This window comes from Polypterus senegalus, chromosome 5, assembly GCF_016835505.1.
Source record: "Polypterus senegalus isolate Bchr_013 chromosome 5, ASM1683550v1, whole genome shotgun sequence".
NCBI lineage: Eukaryota > Metazoa > Chordata > Cladistia > Polypteriformes > Polypteridae > Polypterus > Polypterus senegalus.
This window is the reverse complement of record NC_053158.1, coordinates 62082964-62102521: the sequence shown is the minus strand read 5'-3', so window position 1 is coordinate 62102521 and position 19558 is coordinate 62082964. Positions and strand designations below refer to the sequence as shown.

Here is a 19558-nt window from a genome sequence, read left to right as displayed (position 1 = left end):
TTTTCTTAACAGGTTAACAAGACCAATTGATGATGCAACAATGATGTGATTATGCAAAGCATGGTCAAAGTGCAAGTTACTGATGGTCACCTTCTCAAAGTTTTACAATTGGACAAGAAGAATATTTAAATACACGTGCAATGTTGTTTAAAAGAAATTAGAAATTAGGGATAAGTGCTTCAGAAAGTGGCAAAATGGAGTTTCAGTGCTTGGAGATCAGTAAACAAAGAAGAGTATGCATGTGTATAAACATATAATGAACAGCATAGATTGTTTAAGAGTATGGATGACTAAGCAAAGCTATTATACATGTCAGAACATAAGCCAATAATAAAAAGGTAAAAAAAAACAGGGAAGGAGACAAGACAGATAAGATAAAAAAGGAGCAAGAGACTAGAAATGATAAAACTGTAAAATCAAGTGTTCAATAGTATCCACTGAAAGCTTTACAATTCTATGCTCAAGGGCTTCCATGCCACACATTAAAAGAATAATCTCAGTGAGAAGGGTAGTGTGGCCAAGCATAAGAACAGTTTTACATTTTAGCATAACCCCATACACAAAATACACTATCTGTTCTCCAGTTTCCTTTGCCATTACCACAGCTATGTCTTTTCTTTACATAAGTGTTGTTCAGCCCTGTTCCTAAGGGACCATAGGTCCATCTGTAATGAGATGGAAACACTTTACATGATTTTGTGTAATCACATGGAATGTCCAATGTCTTTAAAGTTGGGAAAAAAATGTGTGATTATTACGCCGCAAAAAAAAAAAGCATCCCAGAAAGTTCATTTTCAAATACTTTAACCATGTTCATGGAATTCCACAGCTTCAGGAGATAATTAGTAGTTATTTTCTGTGTGATATTTCCAAATTATGCCCATCTCTTTATGAGTTTTCCATCATGTCTTTCTCCCTTATTCTAGAAGGTTGCAGGTTGCCTTGACTGTTGACGTGGCCTGATGTACATATATGTGCGGATGCATTTAGTGTTCCTTCTGATGGACTAGTGTTGTTCATAGGGTTGGTTCCACCTATCTGTAATTAAATCTGTACTATTGTATCTTATTTGTTCGTAGTGACAAAAATAGCCAAACATCACACTGTTTAGCCCTACAATAACAACAACATTTATTTATATAGCACATTTTTATACACACAGTAGCTGAAAGTGCTTTACATAATAAAGAATAGAAAAATAAAAGACACAATAAGAAAACAAAATAGTAGCCCTAGTAAACCTTAATGCTATTCAAAGTGCTGTGCAAAGCCTTAGTTGTTCATGCAGCTCTATAAAGCTAAAGTTGTCTATAACCTGTTCGAAACAGTAAACATACACCAAATATTAAAAAAAAATCAGAACACAAAATGAAAGACGAAGGAAAAAAGTGAGGTACGAACAAAGAAAACAGGAAAATCATAACAAAAAAAAATGACAACAAGCAGATTCAAGAAAAGAACTTCAAAAATCTGACATCTCACCAGTCAAACATCAAGTTCTGCTACATGATATGTTACACTTAGCACATGTATCTTCATGGAGTGCACACACTTGTGGCAACTGTAATAATAGAAGCAAATATGGGTGGCAGTGGGCAAGCACCAGAACCACCCATTTACACATTTATCATGATAAATAACATACATATGAAATTAATACATAAATACAAACTGAATAAAGCACTCGGCTAACGCCACCAACAACAAAACCTCACACTATGTGTCTGATATTACTGGAGCTCCTGGAATGGACTTAGCCAGCTCAGTAAAAAACAGCTGCATTGGTGTATACATGAATTTTACAACTACCTTCTTTCTGTTTATCACACACAGGTAGAACTAACACATTATCTGCTGCTCCTTGGTAAATCTTAATGTTTAAATAATATTTGGTTGACCTACAACAGAATTAGAGTAAAGATAACATCTAAATGAAGAAATGTATATTGTATTAAGATATGATAAAATCCTTCAGACAGTGAAATCTATTTTTGTCTTAACAGATCAGCATCAATAATTTAAATTAAACAAGAAAGTCAATTAAAATCAAGAATTGGATATCTTACTAAATGCTGGTTAACATGAAAAACTTAAAGCCTCCATGCCCTTTCAGAACAAGGATTGTGGATTACTGCTGTGCATCATCATTCAACATAATTAAGACCCGAAAGCACCCAGATATGCCGGCAATAAATGTCAAGGTCAGGAATACCCCAGACACATTCTCTTTGGGCGCAGAGAACTCAGGCATACTCTCAATTCTTTTATCTTTAATAGCTGTTTCTTATTCCCCAGAGCAGTAGAGAAGGGTACTATGGTCACTAAGATGAAACCTAGGTCTGCTCAAGGCTTACTTACAGTATACTTGACTTTTTTACTGCATTTACAATATTATGAGAAGAAACAAGGAACAAACTGTGTATTACATATGTCATGTAATAGTAGTGGAAATCTTTACATTTTTAAAAATTATATGGCTAAGATAAATATTCAAGTTAGCTATAAGCTAACTAAATGATCTTGATGGACTGAATAGTCTCCTCTCATCTGTAAAAACTTACATTCTGACCATATTAGTGCTGACTGCTGATCTATAAGGCACTTGAAGAACTTATTGCACAAATGTATTGTCTGTATCAACTGTGTTATATCATCCTACAGTATATCCTTTGTCTCTATGTATGGCTCATGGATGACACTTTAAATTTCACAAATCTGAACTTCATGAGTGAATTCCACAGCAGCATATGGCATATAGCTGCACAACAGAAATGAATGCATATGATTATGTAGATAATAATAAACACAAACCAGAAACTCCAGTTTGGAATTTGAATACAGAACACAGATTTTAAGACTAATGCAGATGTGTGTGTTTATAACTGTATTACTGCATTTATTTTCATACTACATTTAGACACTCAAGCATGTGTGCCATTTCCACTATTTCCAATTCTTAGCAAACTTTATATATTTTTTGTATTTATTTATTTTTTTTATCACTGTTAGGCTTTACACATTGCTAAGCATGTGTTACTTGGTCTAGTGCAACCTCAAGAGTAAAAGCTAAAGTAAAAATTCTTGAAAACAGAAAAGCTAAAAACACCAGCTCCCAAAGAAGACAGACTGTTTACTCAAAATATTGTGTATAAGGAATTATTTTCTGTATAAATATATTATTTAATTCAATAAGGAGTTTCATAACCATACAAGTATATATATGGCAAGCCTTTAAGCATACAAGTTCCACATATACATAGAACTATGTAAGTGTACAAGGTTCATTTTCTCATCTTTCCTTTGCACTTATAACCTTAAATGCTCCGCACGTGTCCAGTTTTAGTCTTTTTTCTATAGAAGACAGGATGCACTGTTATGGCTAGTTTTATTAAGGTGATTTTATGACAATCTTTTTTGAAAACTTTAGTCTGTTATAAAATGCATGATTTTGAACAATTTTCTTCATCTATGGTTCTCTCCATCCTTGTAAAGCAAAGAACTTTTGAAACGCACTGTGGCAACTGTCACATCTTTTGATGCTAACCTGATTTCTACACATTTGAGTCTTTTTAAATCCGTTTAAAGATATTAATCAAATGAAAACACTACAGTCAAAGGCATTTCATTCTCAGCTTGCTTTTTACATTCATCTAGCATTTATCTAGCATTCATTGTTCAATTAATCTTTTAATCTGTCCTTATATGTTTTTAAACATCAATTGTGTCTATTCTGGCCTTAAGTAATTTTCCTTCCACCACTTCCAAATCTTTCAATTTCTACATTTTCTTAATACTCTGCACATTGTACTAATCTATGAAGCCTTAAAAGGTGAAACAATGCTTTGCCCAAATAGGATGGCCAACTCTTGATCAGCCAACTTTGGGATACTGAAATTAAAAAAATCGTGACACAACCAGAAAAAAAATAATCTGGCATATTGATTCTCTGATCCAGCACAATGCTTTTAAATATTATTTAATCTGCCAAGAGGGATGCTAAATAATTTTCTACAAATATTGCAATAACGTTTGTAACATGAGGAATTATCTTTCTTTATACAATCATATTTTTGCTGCCACTCTCATCTATAAACACTCATTTGTTTCAGTTTGTTTGTCCTTTTATTTTCATCACTGTCAGACATGTTCTTTCATCTCAAACAAATAAATAATTTATTACAACAAAATATTATCTTTTCAAATTTTACAATAACAATAAAGCAATTTCCAAAATATTACACACAATCACTGTATTCAGAAATGGTGTTTCATTCCTACCTTTTGCCAGCTACGAATACAACGAAACTGGCTGATAGGAAACTCTGCTGTACCACCAGACAGGGGTGTGGTGATGAACGGAGGGAAGTGACATCAAGGTCAAAGGGCCCGCCTCTCCCCACGTCTGACCCCTCCTCACCTCTTCATTCGTCTCAAGCTTCTTTCAGTGGGACAATGGTGTTTGTGATAAATCAGGACAAATGGCACCCTGTCTAAGGTTGGTCTTGGACCTCTCTCTAGAGAGGCAAAAATCAGGGTGTCCTGAAAAATTTGGGATGGTTGATCACACTAGTTCTCAATGTTCCTTTTGGATTAATTAATTGTAGGTTAATGAAAATAATAAATCTATCTATCTATCTATCTATCTATCTATCTATCTATCTATCTATCTAACTATCTATCTAACTATCTATCTATCTATCTTATAACATAAAACATGAAAGAAGGCTTGGGAGTACATGCAACCACTACTACAAAACAAAATTCACTTAAATCAGAACACCGTTCTTGAGTGGGATGAACAGGAAATATATGTTGCAGACTTTATGTAATTTTTTTAGCATTTGTAAAATATAATAATAATACATAAAATTGTTTAACCAAGACACTTCAAACTCTTTTTGAGAAAAAGAATTAAATAAAATTAAGATTTGCAATCAAGGAATCAGAACTGGATATGAGTGACACTAATTCGTTAAATATTTCTGATCAGTCAAACATTTAATTTTACTTTTTCAGTTTTGTCTGTACAAGTGGTCAATTAGTGAAGTATGCATTCATGTAAAAACGGACGATTTTTAGTCATATTAAGTGAGGACCACAAAAGCGAAACAAAAGTTAACATCTAAACTGTTTTCAAGGTACACATATCTCACATAAAAAGGTTAATTCTATAAAGTTATTTGATTCCTGTTTATGTAGTAGTATGGAGGTTTACAGAATACTATATATATTTGAGCAATGGTTATCCTGTTAGTAAGATGAGCATTTGCAAAATAAGTCAAAAAATAATTATAACATTCATTTTCAAACATACTATGAGCATTTATATATTTAATACGCTGGAATTTAAATACACTTTTTAAAGTGAAAAATTCAGTTAAGTTAAAATGGATGTTTGATTATTACATATGTGAATATTTAATAAGAATATCTTCAAGAACACTGTAGAAACAAATTACTAACAATCAAATTTAAATTTACACTTTTTTGTTTAGAAAGAAACCCATACAAAGTTGGGAATGTTTTATGTGAAGCATCCATAATCACAGGGTAGCCATAATACAGTGACTATCAGTGCCCCATTCAAGATTGGTTACTCTGAGAGACTGGAGAATTGGATTAAAGGGTCTGATTTGAAGGAATGGGAAGATGTCTGGTAATTACCTCCCTAAGAGCATTGGAATTAGGCATAGTTATTAATAGTTAATGGGATACCTGTGTAATAAGTACGCAGTAATAAAGATAAGTTACACCTGCAATTTTTCATGCAATTACTGTGTAAGTACAATGTTATCGAGGACAATAAGTCAAGTGCTACATTTTTACTGAAATATGCATTTTCTACATTCTACATTCATAATCAGATCAGAAAAATAAATAGAGTACTTTAAAGTCAGAAGTCTACAAAGACACATGCAGTTTTTTTTTTCTTTTCTTGCTTTTTTCTTAATTATAACATAACACAATACTCCAACTTATATAATTCAAGTGGAGTTTTTCCAGCAGCTTCAGGTAGGAGCAAACCCAAGACTAGGCAAAAGTCCACTGCAGGGCCTATTCATGCACTCTCCCACAGAAGGGGTCAATTTAGAGTCACCATGTAATCTAACCAGCACATCTTTGGGAATGTAAGAGAAGTAGGAAGGCCGGAGGAAGCCCCAGATAAACATGGGGGAAAGTGCAAACCCAAATGGACAGGACACAGAATCTGTGAAACTGTAGCACTACTGTGCCACCGGTCTTGTGTATATGACAAAATGATTATTTTTTTTAAAAAGTTTTACCATATTCATTTAACTCTAGAATAACAGAGTAACATTAATGTGTTTTGCTTTGCACAGTAATAAAATGAAAAGTTTTACAAAATGAGATAACGAAAATGAGAGTCCCAGATCTCATCTATGATGGAAGCAGTTACTTAAGTGTAGTTATTTTGAGAGTCAAAGTTGTTATGGTAAAGGAAACTCATAATGCAGGAAATGGATATTGATTCATAAATATATTCAAAAAGAAAAGAGAGGACAGGTGACCTGTAAGATTACAGAAAGAACCTCTTCACACACACATCATTATACTGCACTGAGCACTGACTGTCAATTTTTTAGCTACTCACTGTGGTATTAATACATTGTGATAATAAATCCATTAAAAAAATTACAGCTAATTAATACAAATTACCATTAGATATTCCCTTTTTAAAGCAAATCACTGTTATGAAATACAAATATGGCAAACCAGAAGCTAGTAACTTTGAACTGGGCCATGCAACACAAGAAAATAAGTAACGCGTGATATTTTAAGGACAGGGTAGCAGAGTGGCACAGTGGTTTGCACTGATGCTTCATGGATCTTGTATCCTGGGCTAAATTCCCACATTGTCATTGTTTGTGTGAAGCCTGCATGCTCTTACTGTGATTGCACATTGGTGGTACACCACTTTTGTCTCCAATATAATCAAAAATGTTGTCAGGGATGCCAGGGGCCATGACCCGGCCGGGACGCCGTGAGGGACCGGATGTGGGTCTGCGCCCACCCTGGATCACATGGGGGCCGCCTTCCTGGTTGCTTTGGGGGCCATGGGTTAAGGGCATGGAAGCCCCACCCTGCAGGGGCCCATGGTCACCGCCAGGAGGCACCCCAATGACTTGGGGACCTGTTCCCTCAGCACTTCCGCCACAACAGGCACCCGGAGAGCTGCCGGGAGAACAGCCGGCACTTCCACTACGCTGGGGCGTGGCCAACGAGGGAATGCCTGGAGCCACCTGGAGCTCGTTTGGGAGAGGATAAAAGGGGCCGTCTCCCTTCGTTCGAAGCTAGAGTCGGGTGGAAGAGGACGAGGCAAGAGAGGAGAGTGGAGGCGGCCCGAAGAAAGGCATTGAGTGGCCAGGACTGAATATTGGGGTTTGTGCACATGGGACTGGGTCTGAGTGACCATTATTTGTAAATATTATTGTACATAATAAACGTGTGGTGGTGAGTAACAACATGTACGCCTGTCTGTGTCTGGGTCGGGTCCACAATGTGTAGATTAAGTTTATTTGATGTTCTAAATTTTTCATATAAAGGTGTGAGAATGTATGTGTGTGGGCCCTGCTATAGGGTTGGCTTCTGTCTTGGGGCTGATGCTGCTGTGACAGGCTTTCTGGAAGCCTGTAAGGTGAGTTTTATAATGAATGCACGCTGCATCCTCTATTTCATCAAATGGCTACATGTAATGTTGTCTTTAGAAGCCACTCAACATAAGGTAACATTTTATAAAATTCTTCAAACACAAGTTCTAGAAAGTTGATTCTGTTCATCTAGACATAGTTTTTTTCCGATTTGTCACTTGTATGATTGATGAAACGTATCAGGAAAAAAAACTATGTCCAGATGAACAGAATCAACTTTCTAGAATTTCCTTACCTGGATTATTGAGCATTTATCAAGACACTTCAAACACAAGATTGAGGTGAGTGTCTTACAGGGAAAATTTAACATGGAAAAATGAGTAAGGTTCCACAGTCTTGGGCTTTTTTGGTTTCAGGGTTTATGATGGAAGAGGAATGCCTGGAAGAAAGCCAGTAGTCTTACTTCTGCTCCAATGTAGGCTCCACTATGTCTAGCGCATATTACATAAAAATGGAACCCAGAGAGGAAGCTGGCATTATTTCATAAGACAGTACTCTGAAGGACACAGATAAACACACTTTGCTAACTTGCCTTATTGCCAACAGTGATTAAACCTGATTTCCCTCATCTGGGACTCTAACACGTCTGACATTTTCTTTACTACTATGCTTAATCTAATTCATGCTTGTGGATGGAAGAGCCTTTCCTAGCATTACAGAAAAGGTAACAAGGTACACCAGTACATCACAGAGTCACTATTTGTGTGGAGAGGTGATTTAGTCACACAACTTGGCATCATTATTTTTGGAATGGGAGCAAACTCATTCAGATGGTACTGAATCAATACAGAAAACAGTGAGGTTAGGCCTAAATTACCACAGCACCACAATTCAATAAATATAAAGTGTGCAGTAAATATTACATTGAACCAGATGTGTAAGAATCATCTGTATTCCAGCAATATTTGAAAACCTTTGAATGTTCAGAAGGCATTTCATAAAGTTCTGTATTCGTGTATATTTGTATTTGTAAATAGTTTAGGATTTTGCTATTTCACTCTAGGTTGCTTTGTGTTTAACCTACTTGTCATTAACCCTGAGCATCTCTCTGCTTGGAATTCTATGTAAAAATGTTTAACCCCAAGTATCTCTTGGGCTAAGCAATTACGGTCTGATGTACAGAGTTGAGTCTGAATACCACTCCAGACAGTATGTCATCTATTGAATAAAATAACATCAAGCTGCAAAAAAAGCATGAATATTTCTATGTGTTTTGCCATCCAAATGATAACATATCAATATTCATGAGTTGGACAGAGCCTTCAGCCATAACTCACAATGGCATGTAAATGAAAAGCTGTAAAGTCAGTTTTAGAATAAACTGAAATTGAATCATTAGTTGAACTGAGAACTAGTAATGCCTATGCAAATTGGTGATCAGATGTTGACCCAGATAGTGAAACTGATGCACATAGCACTGCATGACTGAACCGCCATGATATATTTGGTGAATCTGGTTGTGTGGAGCCTCAGCATGACAAAAAGGCAAAACGACTGCGATCAAATTGAAGGAGAAGCACTATTGACAATGCAGCAACTGTCAATGTTCATTCCAGGGGAATGTGGACATCACTAAACATTGTATTGTGGCAGCCTACAATAACACAATGGGCAGTGTTGATCGATCAGGCACTGATATTCTACCTTCTCACGTGCAAGCAACAGAAAAAAAAATTATAAGAAAACTGCACAAAGAAACACACTTCTACTGTCCCGACTGTAACATCAAACTGTGAGTTGGTGACTGTTTCAAAACATGTCACACGAATGATGTGTACTTAATGTGTACTAGTACAGCAGTGCACACCAGACATACCTCTCCTTCTGCATTTATGTTGACTCTTTTGTATTAGTTTTTTTTTTACACATAATACATTTTTTCTTAATGAAAAAAATCTATTTTTTGGCGTGTTTTTCCAGGAGTAAACATAACACTAAGAAGGCTACTAAAATATCACCTCTAACATTTTAGATAGATACTTTATTAATCCCAAGGGGAAATTCACAAAGGGGAAATTTAATGCACTTTATTATAACTGTACGATTAAAAATGACAAAGGGAGATCTGGATAATTATTTTCTTACTTCTGTGCTTCTTGAATTCCAAGTAATTCTCAATAAAAACATCAGTTTCCAAATGCAAAATATAAATACACTGAGAAGTAGCCTAAAACTAAGTTCTTATAACAAATACCCCGATCAACAATATGATTATGTATCAGTTTGCTGCGGTCTTAACTGATGTGCCTTGAATTAAATTTACCAGAGAGCTTTAGTAATATGTAGCTTGGCAATTCTAAGGTTGACATGTACTCTATAAATTTCACAGGTAGATGTATTAAATCAAAACTTTTCCAGATGAAACAGGACAATTACTTGATATTCAGACACTTTCCATTCATGAAGCAAGCAGGAATGCAAGGTGAGCAAAAACCAGCATGCGATTTATGCTCTGTTTGTGAATATGCTTATAAAAAACTATGCAAAAAATGACCTGTTTAAAAACTATGTTGCTTTTAATTAAAAGTATTGAAAAAGACTGATTAGCTCCTTCATAATGTTACATATAGACCGAAGAATGAATTATTAGATAAGCAAAAGAAAAAAGGAAAGAATATACAGTAGTAGAGGTGATTCTCCTAAATGGTTAAAATGGCAGAAAGGACATTGCCATAGACACATTATATTCAGAAGAATTTCAAATTTATGACTATGCCCATTTCAACAAAATTCACTAACACCACAGAGGCATGGTTCTGCACACAGTTATGTTTTAACCATATTAGCCTTTAACCACCCAGTGTAACTGTTAATTCTGCAGATACTGGCTCAACTGAAAAGCTTCGACAATGTGTCTTTTTGGCTTACCCCAATAAAGAGATATGAAATATCCATGTTCAAAACACGTTCTGAATGACTATTCTATTTTTTATTTTGTGGACAATGCTGTTTACAACTGGCAGGTGGGTAACAATGGATGGTGGTGTGTGTGTACAGTTTGGAGAAAAAAAATGACAAAGACTAAGGAATAACGTTTTCAATGCATCATGGCAGTGGACACTACATGTGAGAGCATGAACGTGCTTGGATTTTTAAGGGCAATATCATCATTAGTGTAATTAGAATAGATCTTCAAAAACCATCCAACTAAAAGTGGTACTATACTTGGAAACAGAATTTTGAATGTGGCTCAGAGAGGCTGATACTACAAAGAGAAGAGTAACTGATAGGTTTACAGACAGTTAGCTAACAGGTTGGTACAACAGCATTTATGAAAGAGGCTTGTCAGAATGCCCAGCTACTTGGATCTTCCACTAGTTGGTATGTGGAATTTGTTGACTTTAGTAATTTTTACATTTGTTCAAAAAAACATGTAATGGACTGTAGAACACAAAAATTACAGAAGTCAAAAAACAATTCCCTTGCCTGAGAAATCCTATTTTTTGTGTCATGTTGATGGAAAAACCCTGATGTGGCATAATAAATTAATAATAAATAATAATAATACATTTTATATATATAGTGCCTTTACCGTGCTCATTCCATGGCATTATCTTGCTGTATATTAAGAATACAGCCTGATATTTCAACCGTAATTACAGTATATCTTCACTATATGCAGATTCTGTTCCAGGAAATTTGTTTATCCGCTATTATAGAAATGTAACCCATCTCGCAACACGTAGGGATAAGGTCCAGGCCACAGGATGGGGTGGACACAGGTATCAGAAGTTTGTATTGGTGGCCATGTGCAGCAGAAAAAATGAGATTGACCAATAACAGTTATATGGTACCCTTAGATGTTTCAAACTGCACACACATTAAAGGGATAGGATCGTGTGTCTACCCCATGTCAAAAGGAATAAGTAAGCCATTGAACCCACTTTGTGATGGGAACCAGGGCTTCCATGTGTTCCCCATCAGCCAGGAATTCCCAATAAATGTGGGTCATAAGCTCTCACTACTTATATGTCTGCCCTTAGTACACACCGCACATTGCAACTACCGATTTGATCAGCCCTATTGTATTCGCTTGCAGCCTCTAGCGGAGCAACTATAAGATGACCGAACTTGAGTATAGAGGAAGCAAAAGTCATAACAAGATTTCCATAGGTCAATCTGTGGAAGGATCATTACCAAGCATTGAAAGGTGCCTCCACCCAACCCATTCTCCTTCCACCAGTCCGCCCCACAATCCAGCTGGAAACTAACCCCATTTTTCCAATTGAATCAATGCTTCAGAATCAGAGCTTTCAGTATTTGTAGTGTTTTTCAGGAACAAGGAGAACTGACTATATATGACTTGAGCTTTTGTAGCAACGACTGTTTTCCTTTGTGTAAGGTAGATCAAACTCTTGGTGCCAAAGAATAGCTAAATATGGTTACAGATTAGATACAACACTTAGCCTTCACTTTCTAGTCTTGTTTATTAGATCTTGAAGTGTAATTCAATTTTATTCAGTATGAAAGGAGATATATAAACTAAAGAATTATTTATTGAGAAATTAGTTTTCCCTTCAGGTAAGCACAACAGTTAATAAAGGACAATCAAGTTAATGTTTGTAGTAACTACAATGCCATGACAGCAGTAAAAACTTAATCAGCTGTTGGTTCTGCAGTAATTCTTGAGTGAGCTTGTTTGATCTAAACATACATGCATATCGAATAGCACAGTCAAGTAAGACTATGAATAAAGCTATTATTTTTCCAAGTCATATTCTCACAACTTTTTCATTATTGTCACAAAAAGATTTTGAAAATAAAGCTACCTCTTCGGTTTGAGAAGGGCTGACCTTGGGCATTGGTGAAACCTGGGGTGTTTTCATCTGAGCGCTGTTACTGTCATTCATGAGATCTCTGTGGACCGAAAGGATGTGGTTCTGGAGTTCCACCTCCGATTCAAACTTAACATTGCAGCTGGAGCACCTGGTCTTGGAGGAAGGGGTCTTGCTTTTGCTTTCACTGGGGCTCAGTGTTTCACCCTGACAACCCCCCATTGCTCCTTGCTGTTTGCCACCATTCACTGTGGGACTAGTGCTCTTACTGCCACTCACGCAGGTAGCACAAAGTCCATATGGAAGGCCATTAATGTCAAGCTTGACAAGGTCCTGCTTAGAACGAAATTCCTTTAGACAGGAAGCACATTTATAGAGTTTTTGGAGATGCTGAGACCGTGCCACGGGTTGATTACTTGTCATGGTGCCTGTCTTCTGCATATGGAAGGTGCCATGGATCTTTAGCTCCAATGTAGACGTAACTGTTTGCATGCAAACCACACAACGAAAACCAGTCAAAGAGTTTCTTAGATCTGGATGCATCTGGCAATGCTCAAGGAACTCTTCCTCACTCTGAAGGGGCATCTTGCAGATGCGACAAGTGCCAGTGTCCAAGCTCTTGCTGTGCGTAACTTTGTGCTCGGTGAGTGTCAGTAGGGAAGGAAAACGTTCACCACAGATCGGACACATGTAATGCTTGACAGGTCCCAGATGGGTCTGCATGTGTTCTCGTAGCCCACCTTCGGAGAAGAAGGTCCGGGAGCAGACATTACACTTGTAGTTTCCTTTAATTAGCTCAGCTTTTTTCTTGACAATGGCACTTTCACCAGGCCTGATGTTATGATCACGCAATTGGTGATTCTGAAGCAAAGAATCCATTGTATATGCTGCTCCACATATATCACAGCCATACATAGGTTCAGATGTATCCACATCTTCTTCACTGCCGTCGTGACTATTATGAGACCCATGGCTGTTGGCCAGAAGATTCTGTAGCTCAACTTCATCTTTTGGAACTTGCTCAGTAACTGGCGCAGAGCCATTAGTGCCGCAGTTCTGAGGTTTGGCTTCAAAAACACAATGCTTCTCACGCAAGTGCTTTTCTAGCAGGATGATGGCATGAAAGGCCTTGCTGCAGAACTTGCAGTTGTATTTTTTGCTGTGGGTTGTAATGTGACATTGTAGCTCTACTTCAGTGCCATAAGACTCTCCGCAAAAGATGCACTTATGGATCTTGCCTTGATTCTCCAAGTGATTGTGCTTCACGTGGAGCTGCAGGTCAGATTCATGCCTGAAGTCCCAGTTGCAAGACGTACAGCGGTAAACTTTCTTCTCGTTGCTGTGCTTTACAGCAAGGTGAAGCTGAATGGACACTTTGGAGTCAAACACTTCTTGGCAGAGTGTACAACGGAAAAATACAAAAGTGTGCATGTCAAGGAGATGCTTCTGAAGGTCATCAACTGAAGTGAACTGCTTGTCACAGCTCTCACAGATGTAATATGTAGATGTAATCATGAAATGAATGGTCACATGCTTCAGTAAGGACTCCTGGTTTGGAAACTCTTTGTTGCACTGAGGGCACGTCAACTTTGGCAAGACACTGTCAAGGTGTGTCTTGAGGTGAGTCTGAAACATATCTAAGGAAGAATACTTGGCACCGCATTGATTGCAAATGAACTCTCCAGCAGAGCGGGAGGACGTACCACTCATTGCCTGAGCAACTTTAAGTGAAGCTTGATCCATAGCCACGGGAGATGAGGGGCTTAGGGCACGGCTGGACTTTTTCCCATTATTAATGTAGTTCAGGGCAAGTGGAATGTTCTTGTGGTTTTCCTTGATATGCTTGTTGAGTTTTAGAATACTGTTGAAAATGGGGGAATTGGTGCAATAGGAGCAAGAGTAGACCTCCACAATTGGATCTTTAGGAGCTCCAGTCAATGGGGAATCAAATCGTGCATTTCCGCCTTCGCAATGTGTCTGCCGTATATGTTCCTCCAAGGTGGTCTCAGTAAGGAAGCCCATGAAGCACTGAGGGCAGAAGAAGGCATTGCTCTCTTTGGATACTGGACTGGCAAAGCCATGTGAGCAGCGAATGTGCTCCTGAAGAGCATTGAGGTCAGTTAGTGCTTCAGGACAAAAATTGCACTGGAAGATCATAGCAGGCATAGTGCCCATCAATGGAGTATGCTCTTGAGTCTCATGAACTTGCTTCAAATGCTCGTTCAAGTTATAAAGTGAAGGAAGCACCTCTAAGCAATACTGGCAGGTATGAGCCTGTTCTGGTTTATCAAGATGCATAGTCTTAAGATGGATCTGCAGAACGGCAAGGCTAGAAAATACTTGCTTGTTACAGTATATGCAGCTGTATGTGATTTTTGCTTGCTTAGAGGATAGGACAGCCATATCAGACCCTTGTTGGGCAGCTCTTTTCCTTCCACGACTTTTTGGCAATGTAGGGCCAACTTCAACCATAGTAGAGCTGTCAACTGAAAGATTTGAATCAGGGGTAGTGCTAGATACCGAGGTGTAGCCTACTGTTAGCAAAGATGGACTGTTGCTATGGTTGCTGGATTCTGGCTGCTGATGAATGTCCATGTGGCTGTAGAGCTCCTCGACAGAATGGAAGTGCTCAGAACAGATGGTGCATGTGTGGCCCTTTTTTTCTCGGTTGTGCACTTGGTCAATGTGACTTAAGAGGGTACTCTCTTCTGTAAACAGTTCGTGGCAGTAAATGCACTGAATGGCTGCTCTCTCCAGTGGTGGGGAACACTCTGGATGGCACTCAGCTATATGCTTCTGCAGTTCTTCTGGAATATCAAAGCCTTCTTCGCACTGGCTGCACTTCTGTGTCTCTTTCAGTTTCCATTCATCCATCCTGGAAAGGGACTGGGATCCATCTTTATTTCGCTCATGAACTTGCATATGGCCGTGTAACGAGCTCGATGAAAGAAAACCTCTGCGACATATGGCACATTTATATGGCTTGTTGGAAGTGTGAGTCTTAAGGTGAATCTTCAGGTGATCACTGCGGGAGAAGGCAGCATCACATTCACTACAATGATACTTTTTATCCCCAGTGTGGAGTTTAATATGCCTGTCACGACTGCGTTTGTGCTTGAAGAGTCGACTGCAGTAAGTACACTTGAATGGTAGCTTATCACTGTGACTTTGTTCGTGATGTTTTAAAAAGCTGAGACGACTGAATGATTTATCGCAAAACTGACAAGGGTAGGGTAGCCCAGGTCCACCTTCTTCTTCACCAAAGTCATAACTGTCTCCATGCCCAGGTGATGTCTGATCCTTGCTGGAAGGAGAGGATGCTGGCCAAGAACATGAAGGATCATCTTCAACATCAGGCCCATCTGCAAAACAAAGAACAGTTTTATGTGAGTAAATACACAGATTCACCAAATCAATGAAACAAGTATTTGCCAGGTTTTACATTTTTGCAACATAGTTTTAATTGCATCATCAATTTTACATTTTGACTGGATATAGCACAGTTCTGCAGCCATTAGTACCACTGCCTCGTGGACACAGACTTTTGTCTCTGTTTTGTTTTGTGCATCAAAAAGATGTACATGTTAATTTATCTGGCAATTATAAATTGAATGTGACTGTGGGTGTATGCATGAACAGGCCCTGCAATGAATTGGTGTTATGTCAGTGTTTATTCCTTCCTTGCCCAGAGTCTAACCAGGAGACTACAAGTCCCCTGTAACTTTGAATTGGATTAAGCAATTCTGAGAATGCTGTTTTACATTACGTAAGACTGATACTTAACCTTCCACTTTTGCATTTGCTTATATCTGGTCAGAGTCAGCATCACTCGGAAGAACAAACCACTGATGTGACAGCATACTATCAAAACACACACTCACAAATACACCCACAACTCCCACCAGAGCTGAACTAAGTGGTGCCAGAGCAAAATCTACACAAAACACATCCCAGTGTGACATTTAAATGAGATTCAAGTGATATAAAACAGCAGTCTTGTCCATTGTAAAACTTAAAGGAGACTTATTAAAAAAAAATTAAGGTAAAAAAAAATAATTTGTAATTACTCATACTGTAATATCCTATTTTACCCTTTCCATTTTATCTTTTATTATTTTTTACTGATAGAGCAAGTGGAAATAAGAATTTAAATGTACTGTACTGTTTGAACAAGGCAAATAAATTTCTTAAGATCACAAAGTTGTTGGGAAAAATTTTCTTGGTCAGATTTTCAAATTGCCTCTTCTAAATTAAGTGAATATTTTCCAAGATACTACCATCCTGTTAAAGACTTGCTTGTAAATATAAAGTTATACTGTCCTTTTTATGATTTCTATAAAAACTGTGCTTGTATAATTTATTACAGTAGTACCTTAAAGACAGTGGCATTCAAATCACAGGACATACATTTATTGAAAGAGCCAGAGAAAAGCCAAGCAAAATGACACCTTTTATCGGCCAACTAAAATGATTACAATATGCAAGATGTAGGGGCCTGAGTTGCCTCGAAAGATTGCATATTATAATCTTTTTAGTTAGCCAATAAAAGGTGTCATTTTGCTTGGATTTTCTCTACTTTCATAATGGCTAACACGATACAGCACCCTAGTACTACTTGAAACAGCCAGTAAAGACTATCGTCCACAGAAATTCTCCAGGTTCCCTAGGCTTAACCAAGTTTACAGGTCACTGGATGGTATCACCCTCTTGGCCTTACAAATTCTTTTTACAATGTCATAAATGTATGAATATATGGAAGCCTATTAACACTTACTGACTCATAAAACAGAAGACACCTTATGTTTTACACATTTTTTTTTCTTTTAAAATTCTCAGTTTAAATGAAACAATTTATCAGATATTTGCACTAAAAGTAGTTTCAACATTTGTACACTATATTCAGATTATTATCTGTAATGATTACATAGTGTCCATGCATAAATCAACAACTGTTCATATCTTGAACCAACGTTTTTAGGAAGTGAGAGGATGTAATCACAGCATACAGTAAAGAGCAAACCCTGAATGAAATGTCAGTCCATCATGGAAAATACTTATACAGTACATACAACAATCAGTCACAATATTAAATCCACCTACATAATACTGTTTAGGTCCCCCTTGTGCTGCCAAAACATCTGTGATTCATCAAGGCATGGACCCCATAAGACCTAACGAGGTGTCCTGTGGTATCTGGCACCAAGACTTTAGCAATATACCCTTAAAGTCCTGTCAGAAGCGGCCTCAATGGATTGGACTTGTTTATCCGATACATCCCACAGATGCTCAACTGGATTGAGATCTGGGGAGTTTGGAGGCCAGGTCAACACCCTGAACTCTTTGTCATGTTCCTCACACCATTCCTGAAGAGTTTTTTGCAGGGTGTGAGGGCACATTATCCTGCTGAAAGAGGCCACTACCATCAAGGGATACAGTTCCTATGAACTGTACGTGGCCTACAACAATCTTTAGGTTTGTCGTATGTGCCAAAGTAACACCCACATGAATGCACGGACCCAAGGTGTCCCAGCAGAACTTTGACCAGAGCATCACACTGCCTCTGCCAGTGTGCCTTCTTTCCCAGGAAAACAACACATACAGCCGTCAATGTGATCTGAAAGAAAATGTGATTCATCAGACCAGGCTAGCTTTTCCCATTGCTCCATTGTCCATTTCTGCCACTCACGTGTCATTGGAAGGTGCAGGGGTCATCATGGGCACTTTGAATGGTCTGTAGCTATGCAGCCTCCATACACAACACTGTGTGGTCTGTCACCTTTCTCTCATGGCCAGTCTTTCAGCAATTTCTGCTATAGTAGATTTTCCGGATTGAACCAGATGGATTATCCTTCGCTCCCAATGAGTCTTGGGGCTCATGACCCTGTCTCTGGTTCACCAGTTGTTCTTCTTTGGACCACTTTTGGTAGGCTCTAACCATTGCACACCAGGAACACCCCACAAGACCGGCCATTTTGGAGATGCTCTGACCCAGTCTTCCAGCCGTCACAATTCAAAGTTGCTCAGATCTTTACGCTTTCCCATTTTTCAAACTTCCAACAAATCAACTTCAAGAACTGACTGACTGCCTAATATATCCCACTCCTTGACAGGTGCCATTTTAAGGCGATAATCCATACTATTCACTTCACCTGTAAGTGGTTTTAATGTTGCAGCTGATTGGTGAATAGCCACTCTTTTAAAAATATGATAGGACTATAATTTACTCCCATTAATCTAGTAATTCACTGTGCCAAAATTTTCACTATTTAAAAAAATAAAATGAATATCCTGGACTTTTTGCATCCTGTTAATAAAGCTTAAAACCATCATATAAATAAAATATTGACACTCTATAGCCAGAAATATACTTCATCATACAAAGAAGGTGTGCAGTTTTATATTGCAGATACAGACTAAACATTGCTGTTGATAAACTCTTTATATCACCAAAGATTTTCTTTTTGGAAAAAAAAGAAAAACAAGCTAATATTCATTATAGTGCGCCACAAACTCATTTGAGAAACCGATGTGTTCTAAGATTATTAGGAAACTCAGGCTGCTTTAATTTCAGTGTATCCCTGGGGCTGTTTTTAGTGAGTCTCTCCTGTGAGCCCACTAACTTTGGGAAAATTCACTACAAAGCAGGTGACAAATTAAATCAATTTTTCAAAAATATCACTAATTATAAGGTAAGTCACACAAGTCATAAAATTTTATTTAAATTGTTATTATTTTAACTTTTATTTTTATAGACATTTTCAAAAGATCATTTAAAAGAAAACAATCTGATGCAGAAAATAACTAAAGACTTTTTTAGTTTCACTTACAACTTAAAACAAAACAGAGCAAATCAGAATTGTTATGCTTAGGATTTTTGTGAATGAAGCAAGGAAAGCTTGAACAATCAAGCCAATAAATTTGACTGCAACTATAATTTTTGTGCTGACAAGCCTTTATTAAGGACATAATTTTCAACAGTTAACCAAAGCTTGTTCAAATGACAGTCAATAAAAGATAATGACATCACCCATGTCTTTTAAATGTGTGTGATATTAAACATTCAGTTTTAAAATTAGTAACACAGATATGGATTACAGACAGCAACATCATAGA

General features: G+C 37.5%; 1 protein-coding gene across 8 annotated transcripts in view; it reads right to left on the bottom strand.

Moving 5' to 3' along the window:
* Positions 1-19558, bottom strand: part of LOC120530306 (zinc finger protein 521) — a 504246-nt gene that overhangs the window by 282269 nt on the left and 202419 nt on the right. For 6 of the 8 annotated variants that reach the window (XM_039754698.1, XM_039754696.1, XM_039754700.1 and 3 more), the window contains one exon: positions 12440-15807. In XM_039754698.1, coding sequence (XP_039610632.1) covers positions 12440-15367 — 2928 coding nt within the window. In that variant the 5' untranslated portion in view covers positions 15368-15807. The remainder of the gene's footprint in view (positions 1-12439; positions 15808-19558) is intronic. The other 2 variants (XM_039754697.1, XM_039754701.1) reach the window with 1 other exon arrangement.